Source organism: Littorina saxatilis, unplaced genomic scaffold (assembly GCF_037325665.1).
Source record: "Littorina saxatilis isolate snail1 unplaced genomic scaffold, US_GU_Lsax_2.0 scaffold_319, whole genome shotgun sequence".
Lineage (NCBI taxonomy): Eukaryota > Metazoa > Mollusca > Gastropoda > Littorinimorpha > Littorinidae > Littorina > Littorina saxatilis.
This window is the reverse complement of record NW_027127777.1, coordinates 101341-127500: the sequence shown is the minus strand read 5'-3', so window position 1 is coordinate 127500 and position 26160 is coordinate 101341. Positions and strand designations below refer to the sequence as shown.

Genomic DNA, 26160 nt, shown 5'->3' with positions numbered 1-26160 from the left:
GACGACATTGCCCCTCGGGCGATGGGATTCGTTTATGCGAGCAGCGAACAGTGGGGCTGTCCACAGTGTACATGTAGTCGTCGTCGTTGCAACGGATGTCCCCCTCCAGTCCTGACAGATGCCATGCGAGAATAATACCTGCTCCGAAGTTCACCGCTTCTGAAGGGTCACACCAGGCTGATAAACGGATAAGATCGGGAGGATAACGTTACGTCACAAAGTGTGATGTCATCGAAACTGTGATGTAACGTCAGTCACGAAGAGTGAGGCGAATTAACAAATGTTTATATGTACGATTTATTTGATTAATTGCATATGTATTTTTGAAACTTTGGAAAAAAAGACAGAAAGTAAGATTCAGAGAATGAAAGCAGGAAGGACAAAAAGAAAGACAGAATTATATGAGATAGAAGATATGAGACATATTTTGAGATATACGATACAAGATTTCAAGAGTAAATGACTGACCAAAAGAAAGCGGGAAATAAATAAAGAAGGACAGAATATCGATGAAATTCGAGAAGCGGGCGAGTGCCTACGAAATTGTATGACACGATGACAAAATAAGTGTTCCAAATACATCAGTGTCACGAAGAAGGAAAATTGATTTAAAAAAAAAGAAGAAACAAGAGAATGAAACAAACAAAGAAACAAAGAAACAAAGATAAATAGAAAGAAAGAAAGACGGACACTTCCAAAAGGACCCACCTTTGTACACCGTAGCTCTATTCCCAGCAACTGCAAGTCCTGAACCAGCTTGAACTTCTAGGAAGCACGTGCCTGACTCCCTGTCATAGGCACATGAGTCACACTGGGACTGCTTCACACACTCCCTCACACACGTCATTGCAGAAGGCGCTGACGTCATCGTGTCGTAAGCTGTGACGTTTTGTTCGACGAAAATGCGCCAGGGAAAGACTTCAGCCGTCACGACGACGAATAAGAACGAGAGACAGTGAACGGACAGAAACAGGTACACCACCGTCATGTTTTTATGGTCTGTTAACCCCAAAGACAAACAGATACAATTATTCACGAGCCGTGTCTCAAATCAAACCTCTCTGTCAAAAGTCCACAATTAAATTTTAGTGATGCCCATTGAACAAGAAAATAAGGTTGAGGGAATAAATCAAAGTTTAAAGAGAAAACGTTCGACTTTCGTACCACGAGTTTGATTAAGGTTTAATCAATACACCCCAACAATTCTCTCTGTCTGCGACGTTGGGTACATTGCAACAGCTTTCTGAATTTCTGACCCTCTTCTTGATCATTGCCGACACACTGCTCGGCAAATTGATACACACACGTTATAATCAATGTCATTTCCCTCGTCAACACGATTTTACTTTTAACTCTTACGAGTTAATGAGTCAATGTCGATATTCCCGAAATAATAACTGTGCGATGTGATGCATCACTTGATTTCAGGAAGTCGTGTTCGGTCAAAGCATTCAGTATTTAACAAAACAAAAAAAATATTGTTCTCTTAGATTTTCGATTAAATTGAAAACGATTGCTAAGACGCATAAGTGAACACAAAGACCATTTCAAACCAAATGCAGTACTTAATGTTGGCAAAATCGGTCCAGGTCCGCGGAATAAATCGAATGTTGTATTAAACTTGTAGTGTTCTACTTCAATTAAATTGTTCCCCGTTAAACAAAGCCGACTGAGGTCTTTCAACGCGATGTTTGTTTCAGTTTCTTATGTGTCCGTTTGATCGATATGGATGGCTCTGACAGTTCAAAGTGATTCAAACTTTAGAAACCACAGCGCTTATCTGACGAAACCGTTTAACATTTTCGCACCACATAGAGTTACTAGTACTGCCGCGTTCAAGTTAGAGAGAAAGTTAGAAATCGATGAAATCACAATTGAGACCTTCGTGGTTCAAAAGCGATCGAGGACTCACCACGTAGATTCAAAATGTTATCCGTCTTTCAATTTGAATACGTCGATACTGCTATCAAAATACCTGGGTGTTCAGAAGTGGGTTTCACATTATTGATACCCGAGATTGTTTCTGCACGAAAACATCAATATTTGCATAGACATAATTATTTGAATAATTCTGAAGAGTTCTAAAGAAGTCGATAATGTTAGTAAAATCTTCGAGCAGTGTCCAAAAGGTGCGTTTGAAATTATTGACCTCTGAGATTGCTTCGGCACGCACTCACCGATATCAGGAGCGAACGAGAAGAAGAAGAAGAAGACTTATCGATATTTACACTCAAGATTTGTTATCCGATGTTAACATAAGCAGAGTAAGTAACTTGTGATGTTGAATCTCTGCCTCCAGAAAGTAGAAAGAACAGTTTCTGATGACTGCAGGAGGATAATTCTTTTTGCGAATGTGAATCGTTGTTTCTATGGCACTTACATCAACAAACTACAAACAGTCCAAAAGAAAGAGTGAAAAAAAGATGAATTTCTTTCAACTTTTTGTTTTTTGTTTTCGTTTAAAACTTGGCGCAAAAAACTATGCTTGAGGGTGTGTTTTGTTTCCTGACGGATCGAGAGAAAATACGTTGCCATCTTATGGTTTAAGCAATGTATCATTTCTGTTAACAAAGCCATACAATTTGCATTTGTACCCATGTAAACAACAAAAAGCCTGTGGCTTATATTGGTGTCTTCATAACAAGTTACGAACAATAAATAAACACATGGCAGGCCATTTAGGTCGCCTTCTTGTTTTATATGATCGTATTACACTCAGTGAAAAAAGTGGCTTAAGCCATTTACTATGTGTGTGTGTGTGTGTGTGTGTGTGTGTGTGTGTGTGTGTGTCTGTGTGTGTGTCTGTGTGTGTGTGTTTGTGTGTATGTGTGTGTGTGTTTGTGTGTGTGTGTGCGTGTGTGTTTGTGTGTTTGTGTGTGTATGTGCGTGTGTGTTTGTGTGTGTGTTTGTGTGTGTGTTAGTGTGTGTGTGTGTGAGTGTGTGTGTGTGCGTGCGTGTGTGTTTGTGTGTGTGTGTGTGTGTGTGTGTGTGTTTGTGTGTGTGCGTGCGTGCGCGCGCGCGTGTGTGTGTGTGCGTGCGTGTGTGTGTGTGTGTGTGTGTGTGTGTGTGTGTGTGTGTGTGTGCATGTACGTGCGCGTGTGCGTGTGCCCGTGTTTGCAAAAGGCTCATCGATAATTGTGAATGTGCATAGAAACGGCATTTACAAATGGGGAGCGAAGGGGCTGGAATGATCGTATTGCCCAAAACATTGTCAAATAAAGTTGTCTGAAATGTTCCATTATTCATATTTCCTAAAAGGCATTTTTTTACAAATGTGCACCGAACTTTTTCAAGTGGAACAAGGAAGGAAACAACTGCTTCTATTACAGTTGAATCAACACAATGGAATCAATGCGTACAAGGAGAGTTGAAGCACCAAAGATCATTAAACATGACAACCTGGAAAACATGTCCTGTGATTTATTGCAACGTAGATAATAAACAAATCGCTAAGGCGAAAATACAACATTTAGTCAAGTAGCTGTCGAACTCACAGAATGAAACTAAACGCAATGCAACGCAGCAAGACCGTATACTCGTAACATCGTCAGTCCACCGCTCGTGGCAAAGGCAGTGAAATTGACAAGAAGAGCGGGGTAGTAGTTGCGCTGAGAACGATAGCACGCTTTTCTGTACCTCTCTTTGTTTGAACTTTCTGAGCGTGTTTTTAATCCAAACATATCATATCTATATGTTTTTGGAATCAGGAACCGACAAGGAATAAGATGAAAGTGTTTTTAAATTGATTTCGACAATTTAATTTTGATAATAATTTTTATATATTTAATTTTCAGAGCTTGTTTTTAATCCAAATATAACATACTCATATGTTTTTGGAATCAGCAAACAATGGAGAATAAGATGAACGTAAATTTGGATCGTTTTATAAAAGAAATATTTTTTTTACAATTTTCAGATTTTTAATGACCAAAGTCATTAATTAATTTTTAAGCCACCACGCTGAAATGCAATACCGAAGTCCGGGCTTTGTCGAACAATACTTGACCAAAATTTCAACCAATTTGGTTGAAAAATGAGGGCGTGACAGTGCCGCCTCAACTTTCACGAAAAGCCGGATATGACGTCATCAAAGACATTTATCAAAAAAATGAAAAAAAGGTATGGGGATATCATACCCAGAAACTTTCATGTCAAATTTCATAAAGATCGGTCCAGTAGTTTGGTCTGAATCGCTCTACACGCACGCACACACACACACACACACACATACATACACACACACTTGACTAAATGTAACAAGTCGCGTAAGGCGAAAATACAACATTTAGTCAAGTAGCTGTCGAACTCACAGAATGAAACTGAACGCAATGCCATTTTTCAGCAAGACCGTATACTCGTAGCATCGTCAGTCCACCGCTCATGGCAAAGGCAGTGAAATTGACAAGAAGAGCGGGGTAGTAGTTGCGCTAAGAAGGATAGCACGCTTTTCTGTACCTCTCTTTGTTTTAACTTTCTGAGCGTGTTTTTAATCCAAACATATCATATCTATATGTTTTTGGAATCAGGAACCGACAAGGAATAAGATGAAAGTGTTTTTAAATTGATTTCGACAATTTAATTTTGATAATAATTTTTATATATTTAATTTTCAGAGCTTGTTTTTAATCCAAATATAACATATTTATATGTTTTTGGAATCAAAAAATGATGGAGAATAAGATGAACGTAAATTTGGATCGTTTTATAAATTTTTATTTTTTTTTACAATTTTCAGATTTTTAATGACCAAAGTCATTAATTAATTTTTAAGCCACCAAGCTGAAATGCAATACCGAAGTCCGGGCTTCGTCGAAGATTGCTTGACCAAAATGTCAATCAATTTGATTGAAAAATGAGAGCGTGACAGTGCCGCCTCAACTTTCACGAAAAGCCGGATATGACGTCATGAAAGACATTTATCAAAAAAATGAAAAAAACGTTCAGGGATTTCATACCCAGGAACTTTCATGTCAAATTTCATAAAGATCGGTCCAGTAGTTTAGTCTGTATCGCTCTACACACACACACACACACACACACACACACACACACACACACACACACACACACACACACACACACACACACACACACACACACACAGACACACGCACATACACCACGACCCTCGTCTCGATTCCCCCCTCGATGTTAAAACAAGTCGCGTAAGGCGAAAATACAACATTTAGTCAAGCTGTCGAACTCACAGAATGAAAATGAACGCACTGCAATTTTTCAGCAAGACCGTATACTCGTAGCATCGTCTGTCCACCGCTCGTGGCTAAGGCAGTGAAATTGACAAGAAGAGCGGGGTTGTACTTGCGCTGAGAAGGATAGCACGCTTTTCTGTACCTCTCTTCGTTTGAACTTTCTGAGCGTGTTTTTAATCCAAACATATCATATCTGTATGTTTTTTTTTAATCAGGAACCGACAAGGAATAAGATGAAAGTGTTTTTAAATTGATTTCGAAAATTTAATTTTGATCATAATTTTTATATTTTTAATTTTCAGAGCTTGTTTTCAATCCAAATATAACATATTTATATATTTTTGGAATCAGGAAATGATGGAGAATAAGATGAACGTAAATTTGGATCGTTTTATAAAAATTTTGTTTTTTTACAATTTTCTGATTTTTAATGACCAAAGTCATTAATTAATTTTTAAGCCACCAAGCTGAAATGCAATACCGAAGTCCGGCCTTTGTCGAAGATTGTTTGGCCAAAATTTCAATCAATTTGATTGAAAAATGAGGGTGTGACAGTGCTGCCTCAACTTTTAAAAAAAGCCGGATATGACATCATCAAAGACATTTATCGAAAAAAAGAAATAAAAAGTTCGGGGATATCATACCCAGGAACTCTCATGTAAAATTTCATAAAGATCGGTCCAGTAGTTTAGTCTGAATCGCTCTACACACACACACGCACAGACAGACAGACAGACAGACACACACACACAAACACACACACACACACACACACACACACACACACACACACACACACACACACACACACACACACACACACACACACACACACATACACCACGACTCTCGTCTCGATTCCCCCCCAATGTTAAAACATTTAGTCAAAACTTGACTAAATATAAAACAAGTCGCGTAAGGCGAAAATACAATATTTAGTCAAGTAGCTGTCGAACTCACAGAATGAAACTGAACGCAATGCCATTTTTCAGCAAGACCGTAGACTCGTAGCATCGTCAGTCCACCGCTCATGGCAAAGGCAGTGAAATTGACAAGAAGAGCGGGGTAGCAGTTGCGCTAAGAAGGATAGCACGCTTTTCTGTACCTTTCTTTGTTTTAACTTTCTGAGCGTGTTTTTAATCCAAACATATCATATCTATATGTTTTTGGAATCAGGAACCGACAAGGAATAAGATGAAAGTGTTTTTAAATTGATTTGGACAATTTAATTTTGATAATAATTTTTATATATTTAATTTTCAGAGCTTGTTTTTAATCCGAATATAACATATTTATATGTTTTTGGAATCAGCAAATGATGGAGAATAAGATAAACGTAAATTTGGATCGTTTTGAAAATTTTTATTTTTTTTTACAATTTTCAGATTTTTAATGACCAAAGTCATTAATTAATTTTTAAGCCACCAAGCTGAAATGCAATACCGAACCCCGGGCTTCGTCGAAGATTACTTGACCAAAATTTCAACCAATTTGGTTGAAAAATGAGGGCGTGACAGTGCCGCCTCAACTTTCACGAAAAGCCGGATATGACGTCATCAAAGACATTTATCAAAAAAATGAAAAAAACGTTCGGGGATTTCATACCCAGGAACTCTCATGTCAAATTTCATAAAGATCGGTCCAGTAGTTTAGTCTGAATCGCTCTACACACACACACACACACACAGACAGACAGACGCACATACACCACGACCCTCGTTTCGATTCCCCCTCGATGTTAAAATATTTAGTCAAAACTTGACTAAATATAAAAAATGAAACGTTCACATATATATTGCGCTCTTCGCTACTAAAGAAGCAGTGTCAAAGCGCTTTTTGAAATTACATGGACTGAACAATCAATCAACTTAACATGACAAAAAAGTGAAATTCTGAAGTTTCAAGTGTAGCGTTTACAAGGCATCAAAAGGAAAAGAAGACGAGAATATATATTTGAGGACAATTTCAGCGCTGATGTTAACGGCATTGTCCTGCTCGTGAAAACGATATGTTTCACCATCCCAGATCTTGCTATGCCGGCGTTTGCATAAAGCCAATCCCTCCATTCACACAAATACCAAGAATCAACAACCTGGATGATTTCTGTGAAGATTGGGATATTTTTTTCTCACGAATTAACATCTTAAACTGGCAAAGTGTCAATCTGCAGAATTTATTCATAAAAAAATTCCCATCCTGCACAGGCACAAGCAGCAGGCAATTTGTTGATTTTTGATATGTGTCAAAGTGGAGGGATGGTCTTATCCCTCGTAAAAGAACAGGGCAGATCTGTGGTAATGAGCAGAACTGTCAGGGCTCCCCACGGACGCCCCTCCTAGTGCGTCCCGGGACCCCCACTTTTAAATTTGAGAGAGTCCATGGACCCCCACTGCAGAATTTTAGAGGGTCCTAAGGGTCCAAAAGCCGAAAACTCCCAGTGTATTTATGTTATATGAAGTCTTATATCGCGTGCGTATCTCCAGACTCGGACTCAAGGCGCAGGGATCTATTTATGCCGTGTGAGACGGATTTTTTTTTACACAATACATCACGCATTCACATTATAAAACATTGTGGTCACGTATAGTGTACTGCGAAGTGTCGATTGCAGTCTGAAAATGGTATCTACGGTACGCACGATAAAGGAAATTTAGTGCGTCCTAGGACCCGCTTTTTTTAAAATCTAGTGCGTCCAAGGACCCCCTCCATATATTTCTAGTACGTGTTTTCGGCTTCTAGTGCGTATAGGACGCAGGGACGTGCGCAATGGAGAGCCCCGACTGTTTCCACGGGAAGGACTGTGCCTTTTGGAAATCGAGCCTACAGTCGTGACGCCCCCCCGCCCCCTCTCCCCCTCTCCCCCCCCCCCTCCCGTGATGTTACAGCTTTAGTTTCAGAAATCAATCAAACGTGACGTTGCCCATTGATACGACTTTCTATAGCAAGTAGAGAACAATCCAATGCACCAAGTTCACGCCGTCTTTCTTTGATGTTTAACTTGCACTTTGAACTTTTGAATAGATCCTGGTTTCTTCTTCTTCTGCGTTCGTGGGCTGAAACTCCCACGTACACTCGTGTTGTTTTTTTTGCACGAGTGGAATTTTACGTGTATGACCGTTTTTTACCCCGCCATTTAGGCAGCCATACGCCGTTTTCGGAGGAAGATCCTGGTTTCGATTTATGGCTGATGCTCGCATTTACACGGAGACGGCAAATACATGTTATTTTCATATTTGATATTAACCTGTTTTTAAAAGCCTGTTATTAGTGCTTCATCTTGCAGTCTTTGTATGTGCTGGGGCCATCAGCACTAACATCTCTCTTGAAAAAATTATAATCCAAACATCGCTTAATGTGTATAGTGCATTTCTTCTCTCAACTAACTTTATGTATCCAATAATTTATTTATTTATTTACGACTGTTTTTCCGTCTAGAATGCATGTGCCTGTAGTTGGTATGAGTGAGTGCGTCGCGTTCTCGCTGTGCGCCTGTCTGTGAGTGTATGAGTCCGAGTGTCTTGGTCCTTGTCGATTTGTGTTTCGTATAATGTTCACTATGTATTTTATATTTTGTAAGCGCCTAGGGCTATATTTAGATTAGGCGCACAAATGTTCATAATAATAATAATAATAATAATAATAATAATGAACAGTGTATTTTGGCTTTACGACCAAAAAACATAAGACTGTTTTCTGTTGAATAAGTCCGGTACTAAAATTAATTCACTATACCACTTTTATACCATCTGTATTATGTATTGAGCTAGACACACACGAAACATCTCATTTTTTGACCGAACAAAAATCTTAATTTTATCACCCGACATGTGTGTTGGTGTGATGCATAATCTTTATCTCGGTTTTATATATACAAATTATCTCATTTAGGCTCTGTTGAGTAAGAAAAAAGGTATCTTATGTGCCATTAAAAGTGAACTATTCCCACGAGGTCAAACTAAAATCAACCAACAATTCCTTTTTAAACAGAGAGTTAGTACTTTTTCTCCCAATACAGATTTCTTATCATGGAAATAACAGAAAATCTGCATTTTGAGCGGAACTTTAAAATATCACTGTTCACCGACACACACACACACACACACACACACACACACACACACACACACACACACACACACACACACACACACACACACACACACACACACACAAATACACGCACACTCTACTCGATTCCCAGTCTATATGTTAAAAAAAAAAGTAGTCACCACTTGACTGAATATACAAAGGAAGAAAAGAGAAAAGAAAACAAGACAGATAAAGGAAAGGAAAGAAAACTATATGGTCGCGTTATGAGATCAAAGGGACAATACAAAGCCAATCTCCGGGGAATAGTACCAACGACCAGGTACAGTGAAGGAACGTGCACAACATATTATAAGCAATTTCACAGAGCAAACAGGAGAGATATCGGTGGAAACCTAAGACCTTGCTTATTACCGCGATTCCCGAGAAAAAAACCAACATCTTGTGCTCTGCTGTTTGTCACTAAATCAGTTGTTAACAAACAACAACATGTTAACACCCCTTTTGTAAAAGGAGATCAAGACTTGTAACAAGGTTTGGAGTACCAAGCGGAATTAACAAATATCAGGTGGGCTTTTTTAAATCTTTAAAAAAAAAATTCTTTAGTTTTCTTTGAAAGACCTGAATCTAAATGTTTCAAATACGGAGGTCACCATGGAAACTGAGAAGGGAAATAAATTTAACTCGGTCCGAGTAGTCAAATAGGTTAAAGTGATGTAAAAAAAACAAAAAAAAACAACGACTACAACACCAACACCAACCAACCAACCAACCAACCAACCAACCAACCAACCAACGTTGTCAACGATTCAAATTGTGAATGGAAACCAAATAGCTTGGTGTTGCAGAGTGGTATGTGTTTAAGAAAGTGTTTATGTCAGTCATTGATGAAAGTTGAAAAAACAAGAAATTCCTCCGAGGTAGGAAAAACACCCCCGTCCTTACCATTTTCACTGCCACCAACTGAGAAGGTTATTTCCCTTTGACCATTAATATGTCCCTCTATAAGTCCTTGTATAATCTTAATCCACCAATAACTCCCTAACCGTGTGTTTGACTGGTCCCAATTTTTGTAAGGACCGTCTCAGGAATGTATAGAACCTGTTCACCAAGTTTGGTGACGATCGGTCCGTTCATTCTTGAGATCTATATGCGAACACAAACACACACACAAACAAACAAACAAACAAACACATCGACCGAATCCTATACACACCCCTATACCGGGGGTGTAAAGAGCAACATTTCTTATTTGTTTCAAGTATGTCTAGTTCTGGCAAATCTCGTTCAACATATCTGAGTGCTTATCAAGATTTTCAAAACTGCTGCAGGCAGGTTTCACAATCTTCAATCACAGACTTCCTTTTTTTTCAACAAAATCAATCTTGACAGAGACCTTTGAAATAATGTTTTTATTAAAGCCTTACATCCTCCTGGATGGAATCAAGACAAAAACTTGTATGCAGACTCATTCTTGTCGACATAATGTGATATCTTGTTACAGTACTCTATCAAACAAAGGGATAGACTTAAACAGAATTGGATAACCATTTATTCAAAGAATATTGTCCAGAGGCTTTAATAAATTAAGCAATAACAATGCAAGCAAAATATCATTTCCGAGCTCAGTGAAAAAAGCAGCAAATAAGGACTAATTATGGGAATTCCGTTCTTCTGAACTGCTATTTCGCTGTGAAGCACGTCATGAGCATACCTTCAAAAAGTAACAATGTTTATTGCACTCCATTTCTCTTTTTATATTTAGTCAAGTTTTGACTAAATATTTTAACATCGAGGGGAATCGAAACGAGGGTCGTGGTGTATGTGCGTGTGTGTGTGTGTCTGTGTGTCTGTGTGTCTGTGTGTGTGTGTGTGTAGAGCGATTCAGACTAAACTACTGGACCGATCTTTATGAAATTTGACATGAGAGTTCCTGGGTATGAAATCCCCATACGTTTTTTTCATTTTTTTGATAAATGTCTTTGATGACGTCATATCCGGCTTTTCGTGAAAGTTGAGGCGGCACTGTCACGCCCTCATTTTTCAACCAAATTGGTTCAAATTTTGGTCAAGTATTCTTCGACGAAGCCCGGGGTTCGGTATTGCATTTCAGCTTGGTGGCTTAAAAATTAATTAATGACTTTGGTCATTAAAAATCGGAAAATTGTAAAAAACAATAAAAATTTATAAAACGATCCAAATTTACGTTTATCTTATTCTCCATCATTTGCTGATTCCAAAAACATATAAATATGTTATATTCGGATTAAAAACAAGCTCTGAAAATTAAATATATAAAAATTATTATCAAAATTAAATGGTCCAAATCAATTTAAAAACACTTTCATCTTATTCCTTGTCGGTTCCTGATTCCAAAAACATATAGATATGATATGTTTGGATTAAAAACACGCTCAGAAAGTTAAAACAAAGAGAGGTACAGAAAAGCGTGCTATCCTTCTTAGCGCAACTACTACCCCGCTCTTCTTGTCAATTTCACTGCCTTTCCCATGAGCGGTGGACTGACGATGCTACGAGTATACGGTCTTGCTGAAAAATGGCAGCTACTTGACTAAATATTGTATTTTCGCCTTACGCGACTTGTTTTTTTTTTTAAAGTAGAATCATTGACCAATGAAAATAAAACGATCTTGGAAAAAAAGTTGCATATTCTTAGAAATAAATACCTGAAAATGTAACCCTACCCTCTAAATGGTGACATCATGACAGCGAAAAAAATACCGAACAAGTCATGTGAAGCGATAATAAAACATTAAGTTGATTTGAAACTAAAAGATCAACATTGGAACCAGGGACGAGTCCTTAACAATGCTAGTGAGATTTGGCTAGCCGAAAGCAGAAGACCGAGACGGGTTGCCTCTGCGATGCATATGAACAAAAAAGGCGATTTTTCTCATTTGAGCAGATTTTCACATTAAGCATGACATATCTGTTTATACATTGGGATCCAGGAAATCGAAAGGATACAATACAATGACTTTTGAACCTGTAATCAAAAGTGTTATTATTATTTGCAATTTTTAGAATGTTATGTAACAAATTTAATAATACAATTCTGAACTTACATAACTTGACAAAATGTAAAACAAATCGCGTGAAGCGATATATAAACCTGTAGTCAATCTATAGGCATCAAATTGAAGGATAAACTCAAAAAAACAGTCATCGGCGAGACTAAATTCAGATAGTCTCGGTTAACCATACCCGAAAACCGTCACGGGTCACACTCGTCTCCGCGAAGCATACTAAACCTGTTTTCTTTAATTCTGAACGCGTTTTTAAAGTAAACATTACATATGTATGTATATTTTAAATCAGAAAAAGATAAGAAGTACAATGCAGTAATGTTTGAATCTGTAATGAAATATTTGTTATTGATGACAATTTTAATGAGCGAACTTATTCGCTTATTTTCAAGCTACCTAGCTCTAATGCAATATCAAAGTCCCGACTGAGTCAAAGATTACTTGACAGTTCCGCCCCAACTATCACAAAAACGGAAAAGACGTCCTCAAAGACTGTGGCAGAGTACCTTAACACGCAGTCCCAGTATATCCACAACAGACTGAACTGTGGCAAAGTACCTGGACGCAGTCCCAGTATATCCACTACAAACTGAACTGTGACATAGTACCTGGACGCTGTCCCAGTATATCCACTACAGACTGAACTGTGATATAGTACCTGGACGCTGTCCCAGTACATATCCACTACAGGCTGAACTGTGGCATAGTAATTGGACGCTGTGTCAGTATATCTACTACAGACTGAACTGTGGCATAGTACCTGGACGCTGTCCCAGCCCACTGCAGACTGAACCTTAATTGGCACAAGAATCAGAGAGGAAGAGGTAACCTTAGCCAATGGTGAAAAGGTGGTTAACAACAACCAAGGGCTGTTCTCTGATTCTGAGTCTTGCCATTTCCACTTGAACATCAGCGCACACTTTGATCTTTTTTTTAAAATCCAAGTTGAGGAGATGCAGACCATCGAGAGTGTTGGCCCTACTTAGAGCAAGATGAGATCATTACACCCTAAAAGTGTGCACAGTCTTAGAGGTCTAGCTTGAAAAACATCAGAGATAACCCCAACGTTAAGGTTTTTTGTCTACGGACATGGGGACATTTTTTTGTTTGGCATTTGGAAAGTTAAAACAAGTCGGGTAAGGCAAAATTACTACATTTAGTCAAGCTGTGGAACTCACAGAATGAAACTGAACGCACTGCATTATTTCACAATGACCGTAGTCCGCCGCTCGTGCAAAAGGCAGTGAAATTAACGAGCCTGTTTAGTGCAGTAGTGGTTGCGCTGTGCTGCATAGCACGCTTTTCTGTACGCTTCGTTTTAACTTTCTGAGCGTGTTTTTAATCCAAACATATCATCTATATCTATATAGGGCTTGTGTGTGTGTGTCTGTCTTGTCTGTCTGTCTGTCTGTCTGTCACTTCGCGATGCACGGCCAAAGTTCTCGATGGATCTGCTTCAAATTTGGTGGGCATATTCAGGTAGACCCCGGACACAATCTGGTCGATGACAATTTTCAACACGTGCTCTAAGCGCGGCGCGGTGAACAGATTTTGGTTTTTCTGTAGATCCATTTCCAGTAACTCTTCCTAATCTTCTCCAGTGTTTTGCGCGTTTATCTTCCTTCCTTCGTGTGGCGTCAATCACGTCAACACGTGCTCTAAGCTGGCGAAGCCGGCGAACCACCACGCTGCATACTCCGTCTCGCGATCATCCCGGCGAAGCCGGTGCGAACCGCCACGCTGCATACTCTGTCTCGCGATCCACCCGACGAAGCGGGTAATCATCTAGTATCTATATGTTTTTTGAATGAGGAACCGACAAGGAATAAGATGAAAGTGTTTTTAAATCGATTTCGTAAATTTTATTTTAATCATAATTTTTATATTTTTAATTTTCAGAGCTTGTCTTTAATCCGAATATAACATATTTATATGTTTTTGGAATCAGAAAATGATGAAGAATAAGATAAACGTAATTTAGGATCATTTTATAAAAAAATAATTTTAATTACAATTTTCAGATTTTTAATGACCAAAGTCATTAATCAATTTTTAAGCCTCCAAACTGAAATGCAATACCAAAGTCCGACCTTCGTCGAAGATTGCTTGGCCAATATTTCAATCAATTTGATTGAAAAATGAGGGTGTGACAGTGCCGCCTCAACTTTTACAAAAAGCCGGATATGACGTCATCAAAGACATTTATCGAAAAAATGAAAAAAATATCTGGGGATATCATTCCCAGGAACTCTCATGTAAAATTTCATAAAAGATCGGTCATATATGATCGTGACTGGCTGTCTTTCCAAGTTGGAACGTTTTCAATCTGCTGTCTGACGTCATCAAAGTGTTGAAAAACGTACGGCGATGTCTATAAAACTCTCACTTGACCACAACATTCACAATGCCGTGCATTCAAGGATTGAAAAAAACACGGGCATTGATCAGACACAGTCATTGAATGTTGTTATTTTACACATGAATCTGCTTAACATTTGGTAAGAAATGACCGTCAATCTAGTAGTGCCGGGCGGTCGTGAGAATTCAAGGTTTTCAGAGACAGACAGTAAATAACGTGTTCTGAAATAAACACATGCCGAAAAATTCTTTAGTCAGCCAGTTGATCATCTGCCTGACAACGGATAGGAAGTGTAAAATTGGTCGCATCATGACAATTTGCTGTGTATGGCGGTTATAACAGACGATTTGTCTGCAGGGCGGTCGTGAGAAAAAATGAGACGGACACCTTGCCCGAGTGACAAAATGACCAAGCGCAAGTAGAATAAGCCGTAGTTAGCCTTTCAAAACCATTTCATGTCGTGATTTGATGTAAATTCCTACTTATTAAAAGCATTTTACGTCCAAACCTTTTGACAGCCATTCAAACAGAACAGATTTGTAATTAATGTTTTTGAGACGGACACATTTAGAAAAAAGACCGTTTACTTCGCATGCGATTGTATCGAATAAATATAAACACATTCATTGTTTTTTTTTAACTAAGTGTGTTCATCTATCTCTGTTCTTTGGTTTCTAATGTACTTTTAACTGGATTTCTTTGTGTGTTTTTGTACTGGTGCCTTTGTCTATTGCAATGTGGCTAAAAAAGGAAATCGTGTCCGTCTCATTTCTCACGACCGACCTACCTCTTTCGCAGGTGGGGAATACAAACTTGACTTGAATTCGATCAAAGTTTATTTTTCATATGTAAATTCCGAGGACATTCGACATAGACCAGTGAAAATTCACGACTAAACAAAACGAAACGTTTTATTTAATATCAAAGTCAGGGACATACCCGACTCTGAAGACTGTGAAACCTGCGACAGATTTTGCAAGCAGTTGGACATGTATTTCGATTTTATATACAAAGTGATGTAAGCATACTTGTTTTCTTTTTCACAAACCGTGATAAAAACACACACAGACACACACAGACACACAGACACACACACATACACACACTCACACACACACACACACCACACACACACACACACACACTCACACACACACACACACACACACACACACACACACACACACACACACACACACACACACACACACACACACACACTCTCACACTCAACATAAACAAGCCAGAAACAGCAACATAAACAATAACTGATTGTGCTCTCTTTTATTCAGCAGGGTTGATCTGGATTGTCCCATTTAGTGCAAGGACTAGGACAACAAACTCTCTACCGAAAACACACACTCTGCAATAGAAATGTTTCAACTCTGGACGCTTTGCTCTTGCCTATCTCTTACCGGTGTGGTAACAGCAATAGCATTTCCATGGGGGTATCATGCGGATCAAAACGTCACTGCTTACGACGCAATGACATCAGCGTCATCGGAGATCTCGTGTGTTAGGGAGTGCATGAAGCACTCCCAGTGTGACTCCTGTGCCTTTGATAGGGAGTCAGGCAAGTGCTACCTACAGGTCCAGACTGATGTAGCCACTGGAGATGCTAGTGATCGCTCTTTTGTCATCTCAGGTTTGTTTGTTTAGTGTGTTAGACTGTTACAGTCTTGTAACACGATGTTTATGCTTTACTTCCTTGAAATAGCCAGGTCTGTTTCATTTTGGTCACCCAAGCCAACTACAAGTTGACTTTGGCCCTGAACGATGTTACAGGAGGAAATTTTCAGCGGGCGAACTCAGCAGAGTTGGTTTAAGCGTGTTTTTACATTTAGTCAAGTTTTGACTAAATGTTTTAACATAGAGGGGGGAATCGAGACGAGGGTCGTGGTGTATGTGTGTGTGTGTGTGTGTGTGTGTGTGTGTGTGTGTGTGTGTGTGTGTGTGTGTCTGTCTGTGTGTGTCTGTCTGTCTGTGCGTGTGTGTGTGTAGAGCGATTCAGAGTAAACTACTGGACCGATCTTTATGAAATTTTACATGAAAGTTCCTGGGTATGATATCCCCAGACGTTTTTTTCATTTTTTCGATAAATGTCTTTTATGACGTCATATCCGGCTTTTTGTAAAAGTTGAGGCGGCACTGTCACACCCTCAATTTTCAATCAAGCAAGCAATCTTCGACGAAGGCCGGACTTCGGTATGCATTTCAGCATGGAGGCTTACAAATTAATTAATGACTTTGGTCATTAAAAATCTGAAAATTGTAATTAAAATTATTTTTTTATAAAACGATCCAAAATTACTTTTATTTTATTTTTCATCATGTTCTGATTCCAAAAACATATAAATATGTTATATTCGGATTAAAAACAAGCTCTGAAAATTAAAAATATAAAAATCATGATTAAAATTAAATTTCCAAAATCGTTTTAAAAACTATTTCATCTTATTCCTTGTCGGTTCCTGATTCCATAAACATATAGATATGATATGTTTGGATTAAAAACACGCTCAGAAAGTTAAAACGAAGAGAGGTACAGTAAAGCGTGCTATGAAGCACAGCCCAACCGCTACCGCGCCAAACAGGCTCGTCACTTTCACTGCCTTTTGCACCAGCGGCGGACTACGTACGTTCAGTTTCATTCTGTGAGTTCCACAGCTTGACTAAATGTAGTAATTTCGCCTTACGCGACTTGTTATTAATTTTCTTTTGTACACGTTTTAAACAGTAACAACATCAAGAACCTTAACAAGCAGACTGCTTATGGACACGTTCTAAAACTGATAATCAATACACATTCTGATAACAAGACTTAGCAGAGTTTGGCTCGATTTGCTGGACAGAGAGGCTTGAATAGAACAAGAAAAACAACGTTAGGAACGCAACTAAGACCAGACTGGTCGTAATTACGCAGCATGTATTGTTTTCTGTTGTTAACAACCGGAAGTCGCAATTGTTCATGGGCAAGCAACTCCCATTAACCCTTCACCAGAGTGTAGTACCTTTTCTTGTCATTAGTTGCACGTCCGATTGAACGACGTAATCAGGCGAAAGAAAACGGAAGAGAGCAAATTCCATTCTGCACTTCAGTGACAAGTTCGCGTACCTAAAAACCTAGTTGGTCATAATAATGAATAATTGATCACATATGCCTGCTTCACGTCGTGTGGAAGGACATGCAACTAACGACAACAAAAGGGGTTTCACTCTGGTGAAGGGTTTACGGGAGTTGCTTGCCCCCGAACGATGTCGACTTCCGGACGCGAACAACAACAAAACAATACATTCTGCGCAATAACGACCAGTTTGGTCTTAGGTTCCAAACTTTTTTGTCTTATTCTATTTAAGCCTCTCCGTCTATAAAATCAAGCCAAACAGAACTACGTTCGCCTGCTGAAAAGTTCCTTAGAACTGTAATATGACTATTCAATAACGTCATAAATCGTTCTTGCAGATGGCTTTTGGTGTCCTAAATGGGTCTGTTAAAACTCGAGTACATAGTTGTCACGGGCGCAATCACTATACACACAGACCTACGGATAGACAAGACATACAGATGCGCACTAAACAGACAGACGCACACACACACACACACACACACACACACACACACACACACACACACACACACACACACACACACACACACACACATGTGCAGTGTCAATCTGACATGTATAATCATTCAATGTCAACAAAAACAATTTTGTTTTCCTAGTTAGCTATGTTTTAAATTAAACGTTTGCCTTCTCGTTATTTACATTTTTTTGTGGAACGATAGAAGTCTGTTTCAGATTTCAATCTGATATTTAATCAAGACGTTTTCAATTTGCAGCCAACTCCCTGTGTTTCGAGACCGACGCTCCAATCAACGACGCTACCACCACGGTTACATGGTTGAGGAAAACGGTGTGGGAGATGGAGGGGGTCATGTAGTCTCAAAAACCAAATTGGAAATCCAAAGCATCATTATAATCATCCTCATCTCATTAATCATCCAAAATATATCTGCAACGGCGACAGCATCTTCGTCGGCAACAGCCCCACCGTTCGCTGCTTCCACACTGGACTGTGGACTTCCGATGGAATCTGTCGCCAGAGATTCTGGAGAAACCTACCTGTAAGTTTGACAAGGTGATCGACACCTGATGATGATCTTTCTCTACATTTGATGTTTTGCTTTTATTTCTGTCGTTTGGTATCCATTCCTTCCTTTTCACATTTCTTTTGCAGGGATATAAGTTGGGAAAATAAAAATTCCAGAGAAAACAAAATGCTGAGGGTTCAGGGGGCCACCCGGACCCTGTTTGGGCCAAGGTGACTAAGCCCACGAACAATGTGTGTGTGTTCTTAAAAGTTCACCTTTGGAAGTTGTTGTGGACGACATTAATGTCAGCTATTGTAAGGATGAAGCTCCGCGTGACGCCATCATGCCACTCCAGGAAAGCTACTCAGCCAAGGACTTTGCAAAGATTGACGATGACGTGAAGAATCATCAAGTAAAAGTCGTTTCGGCTTATAACTAGACCAACAGTCTTGCTATAGCATTGTGACCATTGTCTCGTAACTAACGCGATAGTCGGACAGAGTTGCGCCCCTGGAATGGCAGGTAGTTCCGGTTTGTGTTTGCAAAATGGAACCGCATGACAATCCGCCCTTAAACTTCTTTACCCGCGTAGTTTGAACAGCAGACACAGTAACGTTTCCCTCCACCACTAATCTTCTTCTCTCGTTCAGCCATTTTGGACGTAAACAAAACAACCGGAACTACCCGCCGACAGCGCCGCGGGCTATGGCAGGGACGGACAACTCTTATCACTTTCGTTTTGAGACAATGCTATAGATGAGTGAGCAGGTCGATATATCTTAATCTCCACCTCATCAATCGCATCTGGGGTATTCCTAAGAGGGTTCTCAGTGGACAACATCCAGTTCCAAACATACCAGTCACATTCTTAATGTCTGCCCAATAGTAGAATAAAAGTTAGATGACTATTCTGTGTGCTTGCCAAATATTGTTGAGTTGGACCTCACTGTTGAGGTACTGTGTCCTGTTCTTTTCACACGTTTTTTCTTCTTCTTCAAGCTGAATTTCTCTTCCTTTGAACACATTTTTCTCAAGTATAGGTAAACACTCTGTTGTAAGATTCAGTTGGGTAAGTAACGTTTTAAAACACTTGATTATTTAAAACAAAAAGGAGAATTATTCTAGTAGTTCAATTAATGTTGTCAAATTTTTAAATGTGACAGGGAGACTACCGTCGCCCTTCACAGCAGACTCTGCAGAGTTGTTCGCCTTAGAAGTTGCGAGTTATTTATAGCTCGCAAGGCAACACGTCCTGTGAATTGTAGAGTTCTGTTTGTGATGGGGTCTGGCGGCTTTTGTCTCTCTCTCTCTCTCTCTCTCTCTCTCTCTCTCTCTCTCTCTCTCTCTCTCTCTCCGTGTCTCTGTCTCTCTCTCCGTGTCTCTGTCTCTCTCTCTCCGTGTCTCTGTCTCTATCTTTCTCTCTCTGTCCGTCTGTCTGTCTCTCCCTCCCTTTCTCTCTCTCTTTCTTGCTCTCTCTATCTCTCTCTCTCCCGCCCCCCCCCTCTTTCTTGCCCCCTCTCGCCCTTCCGCACACACGCGCGCGTAAACACAAACACAAACACACACACACACACACACACACACACACACACACACACACACACACACACACACACACACACACACACACACACACACACACACAGAGCCTCTCACATACGCACACACAAACAAGCAAATACACTCACACACTTCATTGCACGGAGATATGAAGGTGGGGATGGGGAGAGAGAGAGAGAGAGAGACTGAGAGAGAGACAGAGACAGAGACAGAGATAGTGACAGAGAGAGAGACAGAGAGAGAAGTAAAGAGAAAGAGAGACAGACAGAGAGAGCAAGAGAGAGAGAGAGAGGGGGAGACAGACGGACAGAGAGAGAGAGACATACAGAATGTGTGTGTGTGAGAGAGAGAGAGGGAGAGATAGTGGGAGAGAGAGAGAGAGAGAGAGAGAGAGAGAGAGAGAGAGAGAGAGAGAGAGAGAGAGAGAGAGAGAGAGAGAGAGAGAGAGAGAGAGAGAGAGAAGACAATTCTTTATTTAACGTGCACCCATTGCACACCGGTACGACCGAACTAAGGTAACGTTAAATTACTGTTGTGCAGCGGGTTGAAAGAATACCCTATACCTCGGAGATATACCTTCACTCGGTCTCAACGACGTCACGTGACATGTTATATGGTGGAAGAGAATGCTGTCGCTTATTTTCCTTTTGAGGATGAGGCCAAAAAAAAAAAATAGGTGTGGTTACGGTAACATAACCAAAAAAAATAGGGTAGGTAGGTAGGCAATCACTTTTTTTTTTTATAACTTTTTTTTCTAATGTGTACAGATTAAACCTACTTGACAGGGAAATAAGTGTGCGACACGGGCGCTTTCGCTTTCATTGCGTTTTTCGCACTCGGTTTTTTTTTTTTTTTTTTTTGACAAATGTAATAAAAAGTTATAGGATCGGCCCCTAAAAATAGGGTAGGTCGGGTTACCGTAACCACACCTATTTTTTTTTTTAGGCCTGAGGGTTTAACATGGATCGGGAACTTACAGGACAACCGCGGCTGTGCTTGCAAGTTTGGATAGTTCTTTCCGTGACTGAGCATCGTTTCAGTCTTACCGAACTGAGGGTGGAAAATAAGCGACAGCATTCTCTTCCACCATATAACATGTCACGTGACGTCGTTGAGACCGAGTGAAGGGATATCTCCGAGGTATAGGGTATTCTTTCAACCCGCTGCACAACAGTAATTTATTGATACCTTAGTTCGGTCGTACCGGTGTGTAATACCTCCTCTCTCTCACTCTTGCTCTCTCTCTCTCTCTCTCTCTCTCTCTCTCTCTCTCTCTCTCTTTCTCTCTCTCACACTCTCTCTCTCTCTCTGTGCATTTAATTGATCACGATCCATCAATCTTTTACCTTTTTGTTTCAGTTTTTATTCTTCATTATTTTGTGTTATTGTAATACAGCAAAGCCATCGAAAACATACTCAATGTCTTATCTTTGTTGTGGTCGCTTTTGAAATCTGTTAAGTTTTAGTTTTAGGTGTAATTTACCTTTGGTGTGCAATTGTATGGCATCACAGCCAAGTTAGAAATTATAAATTCATAAGTACAGACTCTAGCTATGCCTTGTCATTTGATCCTTTTGACAACCACACAGAGAAACAATTTTTTTTATTTACTTAGCCTAATATAGCCTACATTTCTTACAATATTGATTTTGACGTTTTTGATCGTCTGATCCTTGTTTTGGCTTCGCGCACCTCCCAGAACTTTGTCCCCTTTCTGTTTTTATCTCTTGTTTGAAGACTTTAAATATTCTTCACAGTCTTGTAGTAGCACCGCTTGACCGCAACACGCAGAAATGTCTCCTCCTCGAATCTTGGTTCTGTGCTGTTGTATCATGGTAAGTAATGCAGCAACTTTCGAACTGTTTCCTTGGCGTCTTCTACCCCATCGAAGCGTCACTGCTTATGACGCAAAGACCACAACATCGTCTGAGATGACGTGTGTGAGAGAGTGTATGAAACGCTCCCAGTGTGACTCCTGCGCCTTTGACAGGGAGTCAGGCACGTGCTATCTGCAAGTACAAACTGATTCTGCCGCGGGAATCACTGAGGGTTCTCCTGTTGTTTACAAAGGTTTGTCTGCGTGTATACTTTTTGTATTGTTTTATATTTTGTAAGTACTAGTTATAGATTTATAAGCATGTTTCACCCAACGAGAGGACGGACGGACGGACGGACGGACAGACATACTGAGAAAAACACACAAGCAGTCCGGCGAATAAACCGTACACACACACACACACACACACACACACACACACACACACACACACACACACACACACACACACACACACACACGCGAACGCACGCACACACGCGCGCACCACACAAACCTTCATAAACGCACTCAACCACACACAAATACACACACACACACACACACACACACGCACACACACACACACACACACACACTCGCACACACAAACACTAACACATACACACACACACACATTACCTCACACACACACACACACATTCACACACACACACACATACACACTCACACTCACACACACACACACACACACACACACACACACACACACACACACTCTAACACTCACTCACACACTCACACACACACACACACACACACACAACCCCCCACCACACACACACACACAACCCCCCACCTCACACACACGTCTTCTCGGTTGCCTGCTTATGTTCACCAATCATTTCAGTTTTTGTTTCAAATAAACATTCGACAGAAGGCTCCTTGTGCCACGAGTCTGAAGCTCCAATCAACCACACCATCACCGATGTCTCATGGCGGAAAACAGCATTGGAGATGGAGGGGGAGCAACGCTGCAACGACGACAGCATCTTCATCGGCAACAGCCCCACCGTTCGCTGCTTCCACACTGGAGTATGGTTGTCAGAAGGAATATGTCGACAGAGAATCTGGAGAAATATTCCTGTGAGCAAACATCTTATGTGATGCATTTTGAGCGCATTGCTGTCAGCCTGGATAGTAGTCTAATTCTTTCTGTACTTTATAATTTAGCATATACCATCACCTGCTTCTTTGTCTTAGTTGTTCTATATTGTGTAGATGTTTCTTTTGCCGGTAGAGTATTAAAAATAAATAACAGCAGGCGGATATAAAACACGTCCTTACCGTCCATTTAAGAGTTAAAGGCACAGTAAGCCTCCCGTAAACCATCACAGAGCTCCCCGAGCGTCTAAATACAGTACAAGCATACTTCCATTTGAACGCTCACCGAACGGGAACATCCTGGCTGCTTTTTGTCGAGCGTGAGACATTTTCAAAGAATTTATTTTCGTAGACTTGTTCGTTAACAACAACGGCGCCTCGTTTTTGCGCTAGACCTAACTTTTAAAATCTAAATAATAAATTGACAGCTTGTTACACAAACATTCTTTAATCATAAAAGAATTCGTTTTTCATCAAGACAAGATCAGAACAATTCGAAGTTGTGAAAGTTTAAAAAAAAGAAAAGCCCGGAAGCAGGGTCACGCAAGGGTCGTAGCAGACGAAGGTTTATCAGTGCAAATCGCCGTTCCTCTCAACAGTCAAAAGCCATCGCTAGAGTTCTTGTGAACCACAGCCGTTGTTTCGTGCATAAAAAACGTGCTATTGTAGATAAGCTCACATCGAGTCGCATTCATGACTAACTGACGACTGCATTGTGAAAAAGGAAAACTGGATCACACGGGTTCACGATGGCTCAGGGGTAAGATAAACCACGCAAAAATAAATTCTTTGAAAATTGTTCGCTCTTTACGGAGGGCACCTAGGATGTTCTCAATTGGCGATTGTTTAAATGAAAGGGTGTTTGTACTGTGTGTAAAAGCCTGACCGTATCTGTGATGGTTTACGGGAGGCTTACTCTGCCTTTAACGACACAAACGAGTGCCGTTTGTCGGACAGAATGATTTTCTTCCAAAAGAACGTTTTGCATAATTTCGGAGCATTTCAAAAATTCGTTGAGAAGTTGACATTATGCGTGTCTAACAACATTTCCTTCTTTTCGCCATCAGCACCGGATTCGTCTCCACATGCCGACTGTGACCAAACCTGCCCCAGGGTGGACGGTGTGTTACAATGGCACTGCTACAGCAAACCATCCTTTGAGGTACAGGTACAGAGATACAGACAGATAGACAAACAGACATACACAAACGCACGGACGCACGTACAAACACATACGGTCATACATATATACAGACAGACAGAGAGAAGCACACACACACACACACACACACACACACACACACACACACACACACACACACACACACAGAAACACCCACCCACACACACACACACACACACACACACACACACACACACACACACACACACACACGGACAGACATTCAGATATACAGACACCTAACAATTAATCAACCGTGAGAGAGGATGATTGTGCGTGAGTGCGTTAGTGCGTGCGTTTGCGTGATATGCCCTATGTTAATGTTCGTGTCTGTGCGTACTAAGCTTCCTGCTTTTTATGTCTGTTTTCTGAACGTGTTTACTATTTTATTGCACAGGGCTAGTATCAACTACCTGAACGACAACGATGACGTAGTGGTTCACATTAATTCTCGCCTGAATGTTACGGACAGCAATGGTACATACACCGATCAGTTCACCCTTTCCGAGCGTCTGAATGGGGGTTGGACAAACACTGTGTCCGTTCTTGGATTGAATCCTTTCCCTATTCGTCTGAATCAACTTTTCTCAATGACGATCAGGGCTGTCTCGCTGCATGAAGTGCAGGTTCGTTTGTGGCAATTAGAATGTAAATGGAAGTATAACTAACAAAACACACAGACACACAGACTCACACACCCACACACACACACACACACACACACACACACACACACGCACGCGCGTGCGCGCGCGCATGCACACTCACACACACATTCACACACACACATTCACACACACACACATTCACACACACACATTCACACAAACACACACACAAACACACACACAGAGACACACACACGCAGACACACACGCACGCATACACACACACACATACACACACACACACACACACACACACGCACGCACACACACACACACCCACACACACGCACACACCTCTCCCGTCACTGACTAACCCATATTTTGACAAAACGACATATTTGATTTCAGTTCTATGTGGACGGCACGTTGTACGGCAGATACACCACCACCGTCAGCCTTGACACCGTCACCAACGTCCAGCCCTGGGGTCGAGGACACGTTGACGTCATCAACCTGCTCTGTGATGCCCAGTCGCAGTCTTAAGCCTGATATTAAATGGGCGAAGTCGATTTTGCTAAGTCTACTTCACCAAGCTTGCTCCTCGAAGCATTAGCACTGAATTTCTGGTAAAAAAGACTTCGCGAAAACTACTTCACAAAGCTTGCTCCTCGAAGCATTGGCACTGAATTTCTGGTAAAAAAGACTTCGCGAAAACTACTTCACAAAGCTTGCTCCTCGAAGCATTGGCACTGAATTTCTGGTAAAAAAGACTTCGCGAAAACTACTTCACAAAGCTTGCTCCTCGAAGCATTGGCACTGAATTTCTGGTAAAAAAGACTTCGCGAAAACTACTTCGCAAAGCTTGCTCCTCGAAGCATTGGCACTGAATTTCTGGTAAAAAAGACTTCGCGAAAACTACTTCACAAATCTTGCTCCTCGAAGCATTGGCACTGAATTTCTGGTAAAAAAGACTTCGCGAAAACTACTTCACCAAGCTTCCTCCTCGAAGCATTGGCACTGAATTTCTGGTAAAAAAGACTTCGCGAAAACTACTTCACAAAGCTTGCTCCTCGAAGCATTGGCACTGAATTTCTGGTAAAAAAGACTTC

The 26160-nt window shown here is 40.5% G+C and overlaps 2 protein-coding genes across 2 annotated transcripts in view; one reads left to right on the top strand and one right to left on the bottom strand.

Annotated features, from left to right (window-relative positions):
* Window positions 1-1867, bottom strand: part of LOC138956152 (uncharacterized) — a 9649-nt gene extending 7782 nt beyond the window's left edge. Inside the window, exons 1-2 of the mRNA XM_070327595.1 lie at window positions 709-1867; window positions 1-177 (exon numbers count right to left, since the gene is read on the bottom strand). The exon at window positions 1-177 is cut by the window's left edge and continues 23 nt beyond it. Of these exons, the coding sequence (XP_070183696.1) occupies window positions 1-177; window positions 709-988 (457 nt within the window). The 5' untranslated portion in view covers window positions 989-1867. The remainder of the gene's footprint in view (window positions 178-708) is intronic.
* Window positions 1868-22250: 20383 nt separating this feature from the next.
* LOC138956151 (uncharacterized) lies at window positions 22251-25883 on the top strand. The gene is made up of 5 exons (XM_070327593.1): window positions 22251-22389; window positions 23034-23242; window positions 24328-24422; window positions 24841-25069; window positions 25460-25883. The coding sequence occupies exons 1-5, from the start codon at window positions 22251-22253 to the stop codon at window positions 25592-25594; spliced, it is 807 nt and encodes a 268-aa protein (XP_070183694.1). The 3' UTR covers window positions 25595-25883.
* The last annotated feature ends 277 nt before the right edge of the window (window positions 25884-26160 follow it).